This window comes from Camelina sativa, chromosome 17 (genome assembly GCF_030686135.1).
Source record: "Camelina sativa cultivar CO46 ecotype springtype chromosome 17, ASM3068613v1".
In the NCBI taxonomy this organism is placed as follows: domain Eukaryota; kingdom Viridiplantae; phylum Streptophyta; class Magnoliopsida; order Brassicales; family Brassicaceae; genus Camelina; species Camelina sativa.
Window position 1 is genome coordinate 19,097,828 of NC_141896.1, and position 8,044 is coordinate 19,105,871.

General features: G+C 34.2%; 1 protein-coding gene and 1 pseudogene across 2 annotated transcripts; both read right to left on the reverse strand.

The window, feature by feature from the left end:
• Nucleotides 1–265: 265 nt before the first annotated feature.
• LOC104757228 (sodium/calcium exchanger NCL2-like) lies at nucleotides 266–3,087 on the reverse strand. Its single transcript, XM_087497113.1, has 8 exons — nucleotides 2,490–3,087; nucleotides 2,234–2,406; nucleotides 2,092–2,149; nucleotides 1,628–1,809; nucleotides 1,406–1,545; nucleotides 1,042–1,300; nucleotides 674–967; nucleotides 266–588 (listed from the first exon to the last, which is right to left on the reverse strand). The coding sequence occupies exons 1-8, from the start codon at nucleotides 2,875–2,877 to the stop codon at nucleotides 349–351; spliced, it is 1,734 nt and encodes a 577-aa protein (XP_087353239.1). The 5' UTR covers nucleotides 2,878–3,087; the 3' UTR covers nucleotides 266–348.
• Nucleotides 3,088–3,921: 834 nt separating this feature from the next.
• LOC104757229 (sodium/calcium exchanger NCL-like) lies at nucleotides 3,922–6,550 on the reverse strand (annotated as a pseudogene). The gene is made up of 8 exons (XR_015587538.1): nucleotides 6,114–6,550; nucleotides 5,837–6,018; nucleotides 5,690–5,747; nucleotides 5,411–5,592; nucleotides 5,205–5,344; nucleotides 4,851–5,106; nucleotides 4,472–4,762; nucleotides 3,922–4,364 (listed from the first exon to the last, which is right to left on the reverse strand). The product of XR_015587538.1 is annotated as a sodium/calcium exchanger NCL-like (transcript).
• Between the last annotated feature and the right edge of the window lie 1,494 nt (nucleotides 6,551–8,044).

Below are 8,044 nucleotides of genomic sequence, written 5' to 3' on the forward strand. Positions count from 1 at the left end.
ATGATGATGATAGTATGATGATGTTGGTATTATGATGATGATGTTGATAATATTAGTATTAGGTTGATAATGAAGAATGATGAGTTAGTGATTAACTCATAAACTCATTATAACCAAACTCATTTAACTCATGAACTCATTTAATCATCAACTTATTTAACCCATCAACTCACTAGTGAGTCAAAAATTTAAATTCATTAGAGTTCATGAGTTGAGTTGAGCAGAGTTGGCTCGTTAATCTTGACCTATTTTGACACCCCTAATAATAATAAATTGACTTAGCACATGAACAAGTATCTAAAATTATAAGAGATTAGGGACATGCTTCTTTGTGTTACAAATTCTTGTCTAGAGACTTGAGAAATGAAGATAGATCAAGAGAAGAGAGACAAAGTAAAGAGCAAAGGCCATTAAACATATCCAAAACGGGTAAGTCCTTCTCACGTAAGCCGGTATGCCTATTAGAAATCCAACGATCACAATAATGAGAACTTCAGTAGAATAATCCCAAGTCAATTCTCTCGTGTATACAATCGCCAGTATACATGAAATTCCAAGAAGATTGTTCATTGTAACATCACTATATATCTACAAGGAAAATAAAAGGTGGAGAAAACTCATTAACTGTTAAGTTTTAAGTTTCATTAATTAATGAAGTTTGAACAAAACTAACCTCAGAGAATGTATCTGATGTAATTCTGGCCTTGTCTTTCTTGCGACAGAAGTGAGCAGACAAAGCATTCTTTAGGTTTCTAACCAATGGGATCACAGCAAAGACGACATAGAAGGAAGGAACTCCAGCTGATACCGACAAAATCTCAATGTTCATCATGAAAGGTCTTGCAAGGAACATGACAATCATGATTCCTACAATGACTTCTGTGGAAGCTTTTAATGTTCTCTTTGAGAAAAACTTAGCAAAAAAGCTTTCTTTTGCTTGTTTCACCTTCAAGACCCCAATCTCCTCCTGCAATTGATTACACTAATTAGAAGAAAACCTAAATGGAATCATTCAGACGGAAGATGTTAGTTATTACTTACTGAAGGGTTCTCATCACTTTGACACGCGGGGTTGTCAAAGGTGAATTTGTAATGTTTCAACCAGTTAGCAATTCCTAGTTCGAATTCACTCTCGTCTATTTCACCGTCTTTGTCTCTATCGAAATACTCAAGCAATGTAGTAGCAAGCTCATTTGCGTTACACTTCATTCCCCCCAATTTCTCAAACTCAACCCTCATGTTTTTTAACTCAAGAATCTGTATCTTTCCATCTTTGTTTACATCAAGTTTATCGAACAATCTACAACAAGCGGAATAAATGTTAGGATTTCACATCGGAAGTTAGAAGAGACCTAGAGCTCATAAAACTCAGCAGTAAAAATGAAATTAACAGTTGTTGCTGAACCTTTTCAAGCTCTCTTTACTTAGTTGTCCATTTCTTAAAAGGGTTTTAGGTGAAAAGCTCTGCAAATGCTTATGAACTTCTGACATGAGCTCAAACCTCGCGTGATCTAAGCTCTTCTCTTGGTCCACTTTATCAAAATACTGCGGAAGTTCGACAAACAAGACTAAAAGACTAGGCAAAAATGAATAGGTCAATTTTGGTAGCTCATAATTAAGATCATACCGAATAAGTAAAGTAGACAACAGTAGCAGAAGCAGAGATTATGAGAGTGATCAATCCGATAAGGTCCTTCCAAGACTGTGAATCAAACATCTCTGAAAGTGTTACGATTATGAAGGGCAGTATTGTCAAGAGCATAATCCCTGCTGCTTTTGCGTTCTTTGGATCTGCTTCTACGCTAGCTCCTGTAGACAACAAACCCCATAATTATAAATGGTTAATTTGCTCATCTAAAAGTTTTGTAGTATAAAATTTGTAGGAAAACAAAAAATTTATAGAAAATCTATCCCAAAGGATTTAAGAAAGACAAACAAAGATGACCAAATGTTGTGAGAACTTTTAACAAAAAAAATGTTGTGAAACCAAAACGATATAAATGGTTTGTGTAATTGTTATTGCTTATGGCTAATTATATTCATCAAGGTTCAGTTTTAATTAGCAAAATGGTGTAAGCAATTATAATATACCAAAAAGGCTTTTCCAAATCTTCTTTCTGGAATGTCTTCGACTTGGAGACCTTAGAGTCTGTAAGAAATTGAAAGTCATTAGCGTTTACTAAACGATCGCATGCTTCTACGAAACTAACAAGGAGAAATTAAAAGATCTTACAGGAGTCGTTGGCTCCTCGACTTGTTCATTTTTTCGATCAGAACCAGACAAACCAAAAACAACACAAGCTCCCCATTGAATCGTCAGAGCAAACACAGTATATCCAACTGTAACTCCAAGGGTATTACCAACCATCGAGTTTGCCATTTCTTGTGTTCCCATCAATCCAGTCGCTGAGATCATCATCACAACCTTGTCTAAGAATCATACATTATTGTAGTCAAAATATCCAAAAAAAGATGAGATGATTTCTTACAGAGAATAAGCGCGATTCTCGGGAACATTCTAAGAAGAGGGAAGATGATTCCGCCATAGAAACCGACCTCGAAGATGAGAAAGAGCTTAGACCTTCCTTCAGACAAGAAGTATTCACCGATCATCAAGAGACAACCAAAGGAGAAAACTTGAAATACATATCCTCCAACATTGTCTGCACATGGAAGAAACCCGTAGACATGAATGCACGCATTCTTGGAAACGCGGTTCGGGGGATCAAGACTGAGAAACTCGTAGCTTGATCCGTCTTGGACTCCATCGGAGACCAAGGTTAAGTTTTTCTCAGAGGAAGAACTCAGAACACGACAATTCACACCAGAAGTTAAAGTTAAAGAGAGAAAGGTTAGAAACAGAGCAAGACGTGCCATGGAAGTAAACTTGAAACAGAGTTTCTAATGAGCAGTTTTGTTGTATACGTCTCTTCTTACTTGAACACATATATACACACACACAGAAACTAAACGAAAACTAATCATACTATAACAATTTCTTACTGTTTAGTTTTTAGTTTTTACATAATAGAATAAAGAACGACTCTCTTGGGTTGATCAAGATGACACGATTAACTCTTGCTAATTAAAGAAAGACTTTGTTTTTCAGTAATTAGTTTTAAACTTCAGAACGTGAGTTACACTACACCTTCCAATTATGTTGGCATGGGTATATTATATATAGATTTGCTTAGCACTTTTGACTTTGGGATTTGGTTTAAGTAACTAAGTAGTGCGCTTAGTTTAAGGTGTAAAAGCTCCATTACATCACCTTAATCCCATATATGAGAGAGGAACCATTGTCATTTTTTGGTGCTACTATATTTTAAAGGCGACGCCAACTGGCCAAAGTTATCCAGTTAATTTCCTAAACGGAATAAAATTTGATCATTCACAACCAATATAGGAGTATGTTTTTGACACATACAAATAATTCGATTTAGAAAATACAAAACATTCTAATTTCAAAAAAAAATATGTCAAAATATAACAGAGATATCCCTTCAATTTATGTAGTAGAGCCAATATTTGAAATTGCTTGAACGCCATTTAACATTACCGTTGAAATTTATAAATCAAACATGAAACTAGGGTTTTAAGCTACTATTTGTAATACAGTAATAGTATATATTTGATAAAATGCGAATACAAATCATGGAAAAATACAACAGTACTTGTTTAGAAGTTCACAAGGACAATATCTAAGTTACTTGCGTAGAAAGAAAAGTTTTTGAAACCTTCTCCTTCCTTTGAGCTCTAAGTCTTTTTTCTCTCTCATGCTGTTTGTTTTCTCTTTAGTCCAATTCATAGTCTAAACTCCTCTTTTCTAGGTACACATCCAAAATATCAAAGGAACAAGAATGCATGCAACACTTCTTAGGAAATGTCTAGATGCAATGCTAAAATGATGAAATCAAAGAGTGAAGGAAACAAACTTGAAAAAGCATTCCATATAAACACTTTATATATCTCTCAATTAACGCCAAACAGCTTGTAAACATACAACGCAGACAAAACAGCATGAGAGAGAAAAAAGACTGTGAAATGGGAAAACTATGAAATCGTGAGAGAAGAACTCTTGGAAAGGTTCACTGCTCATTCATTGAAGGTGAAAGTTTCGTTCTTGTCTAGAGATTTGAATGGAGATAGATAAGGACAAGGGAGAAGAAATAGAGAGCAAAAGCCAAGACACATATCCAAAATGGATAAGTTGATCTCACATAAGCTGGTACCCCTATAAGGAGGCCAACAATCACAATAATGAGAACTTCTGTTGAGTAATCCCAAGTCAATCCTCTCAAGTACACAATCGCCAAAATAATTGTAATCCCCAGCAGATTGTTTAATGTAACATCTCTGTATATCTACAAAAGAAAAACACAAAACTCATTTACTATTGAGCTTTGATATCAAAAACCATGCAGATAATATTTGATAAGAGTTAATTAATGTGAGTTTCAATAAAACTAACCTCAGAGAATATATCGGATGTGATTCTCGCTTGGTCTTTCTTGCGACAGAAGTGAGCAGACAAAGCGTTCTTTAGGTTTCTTGCCAAAGGGATCACTGCAAAGACAACATAGAAGGAAGGAACTCCAGCTGATACCGACAAAAGTTCGATATTCATCATGAAAGGCATTGCTAGAAAGCTGACAATTAGAATCCCTATAATGACTTCAATGACAGCTTTGAATGTTCTCTTTGTCAGTAACTTAGTAAAAAGACATTCATTTGTTTGTACCATCTTCAATACCGCCTCATCCTCCAGCAATTAAACACTTTCTCGATTTCTTAATCTGATCATCAAGCAGGTAAAATTGAATCGAGAAGAATCATTTTAGTGTAATTACAGCTTGGTACTCTTTTTGTGAATCGGTGCTATCGACTGTAAATTTGTACTGTCTCAGCCATTTTTCGATCCCTTTCTCGAATTCAGTCTCATCTATCTCACCATCTTTATCACTGTCGAAATCAGCAAGCAATGTAGTGGCAAGCTCATGTATGTCACACTTCATTCTCCCCAACACCCCAAACTCCACCGTCAGATCTTTTAGCTCTGAAACTTGAATCTTTCCGTCTTTGTTGACATCGATTTTTTCAAACAAACTGCACAACACTAACTAGTAAGAATACATAAACATAACAAAAACAAACATTTTGTTGCGTTAAATAGCAATAACAATGGATATAATATATTAATATACCTTTTCAAGCTCTCTTTACTTAGTTGTTTATCTTTTATAAGGCTTTGAGGAGCAAAATTCTGTAAGTGCTTATGAACTTCTGACATGAGCTCAAACCTCGCGTGATCTAAGCTCTTCACTTGGTCCGCTTTATCAAAATACTGTCCGAAAAAAAAGGGTTAAAAAAAAAAAAAGAATCTTAGATCATTTTTGGAGAAGCCTCATACCAAATAAACAAAGAAAAGAACAGTTGCAGAACCAGAGAACAAGAGAGTGATCAAAACGATAGAGTCATCCCAAGATTTTGAGTCAAATGTCTCTGAAAAGGTGACCAAGACGAAGGGAAATAAAGTCAAAAGCATAATCCCAGCCGCTTTCTTGTTCTTAGGATCTGCCCTTACGCTAGCTCCTGCATAGAATAAACCACACAAAAGATCACAAAATATGTAAGATTCTTGAAAAAGAAAGAATGAGAAATTAAATCTGTAAGAGATTTTTAAACTCACCAACAAGTTTCTTAATAAGATTGTTCCTGATACCATTTCGTCTTGGACTCTTTGTGCCCTGTATCAAATTATACAAATCACTTCATGAGATTCTATACACTCAAAAGAGACGATGAAGAAGAAGAAGAGGAAGATTGATGGTCTTACAGAAGCTATACTCTGGACTTCTCCATTTCCTATGGACTGATCTGAGCTCAAACCAGGTAAGCCAAAGACAACACAAGCTCCCCACTGTACTGTCAAAGCAAAGACAGAGTATCCCACAGTAACTGCAACGTTATTACCCACCATCGAGTTTGCCATTTCGCGGCTTCCCATTAGTCCAGTCGCTGTAACCAAAACCCCAAATAAGACATGATGATGGTAAGAACTTTCGTAGTACTCTCAAATATGTCTCCAGAATAGAAGAAGAGAGATGACTTACAGAGTATAAGGGCGATTCTTGGGAACATTACAAGGAGAGGGAAGATGATACCACCAAAGAAACCGACTTCGAAGATGACAAAGAGCTTAGACCTTCCTTTAGAAAAAAAGTATTCACCGATGATCAGTAGACAACCAAAGGAGAAAACTTGGAAGACATAGCCTTCAATATTGTCTGCACAAGGCAGAAACCCGTAGACATGAACACAAGCATTCTCGGAAGTGAGATTTGGTGGATCAAGACTGAGGAACTCGTTGCTGGATCCGTCTTGGATTCCATCGGAGACCAAGATCGAGTTATTATCCTCAGACGTAGAACTTAGAACACGACAGTTCACTCCAGAGATCAAAGCTAATAGAGGGAGAAAAGACAGAAACAGAGCAAGACGTGCCATGGAAGTAAACTTGAAACAGAGTTTTTAATGAGTCGTTTGGTTCGGATCCTTCTCTTCTTACGCGCATATAAATATTTACACACACATGGAACTAAGCGATGAGTAGCTTCGAGACGTTTTTTTTTGTCGTAATACAATAAACAAAGGTTTTAATAAACATATCTTTAAAAATTATTGAGTCAGATTTTCAAAGAACGTGAAATGAATTATTAGCATGTGATTCTTATTTCAGTTTAGTATAATGTAAAGAGCCTCGAGGTTTTCGGAACAATATGATACAAATATAGAATACCGAAAGACTTTTTTTTTCAAGATCTAAGGAAAGACCTTTTTTTAAGATTGAAAATATTGATGAAGCTGAGCTTAATAGTTAATATTTAAAAACTTGACTTCCTAAATTATTTCTAATTAAAGAAACGGGAATGGTACACCTCTCTAACTATTATTAGCATGTTATTATAATTATATAGGCTTTATTATCACAAATGTAAAGACCATTGAGTTGTTTGAGCATATAATAGAAATATAGAATAATATAGACATTTGCTGTAAAAAAAGAATAACAAAGACATTTTATGCCCATGCCTAGTTGACTATTGATGACACTAAGGTTAATAATTGAAAATTTGATTCATCAAAAACTTGAAAAAAACAAAAATAATAATGGACTCAGCAATTATTAAGTCTGATTTAAATATTTATTATTAGGAGGAGGTAACTAATTATATGGGCTTATGATCATAATATAAAGACCCTCAAGTGTTTTTGTAACATATTAATTGAATAAAGAAAGACTTCTAGTGGTGTTATTAAATTGATGAAAGTAGGACTTGACATTCAGGTAACCTATACATAGTGGTGTTATAACAGCTGGAAATATTAGATATAGACTAATAAAGAAATATAACATAATGTTTTGTCTAAATGTTTTAGTTGTTTCGAATGTAGTTTAAGCATTATCTAGTGAAGATAAATACACAAACATTTAGACAATCAATTAGCGCCTAGATTTCTTCTTATCAATGGAAAGGACTTTAAACAAAGACATCATGCATGCTCGACATGAAATTTGAAGAACGACAAATAATAAAGGGTACAAATGGTAGCACTAAATTAATAAAAGAAAAGAATTTTTCTAATTAAGGTATTATTTAAATATATATATATATATATAGTAGTTGGAATTCAGAGACAGAGTCAGTATTGATTCGAACTAATAGTGCACAAATTATAGAACATATATAATTTGATGATTCGTTCGAAAACAAATTATCGTGAAAAGGAAAAAACATATAAATAACCGTATAAAAAACCTTATAAAAATCATTTGCATTCATTTTGTCTTCTTTAAATTTCATGTCGAGCATGCATGATGTTTTTATTTAAAGTTTTTCTGTTGATAAGAAAAAAATCTATGTGCTAATTGATTGTCTAAATTTCTGTGTATTTATCTTCACTAGATAATGCTTAAACTATACATTCGAAACAACTAAAATATTTAGACTATTCCAATATTAGTTTATATCTAATATTTCCT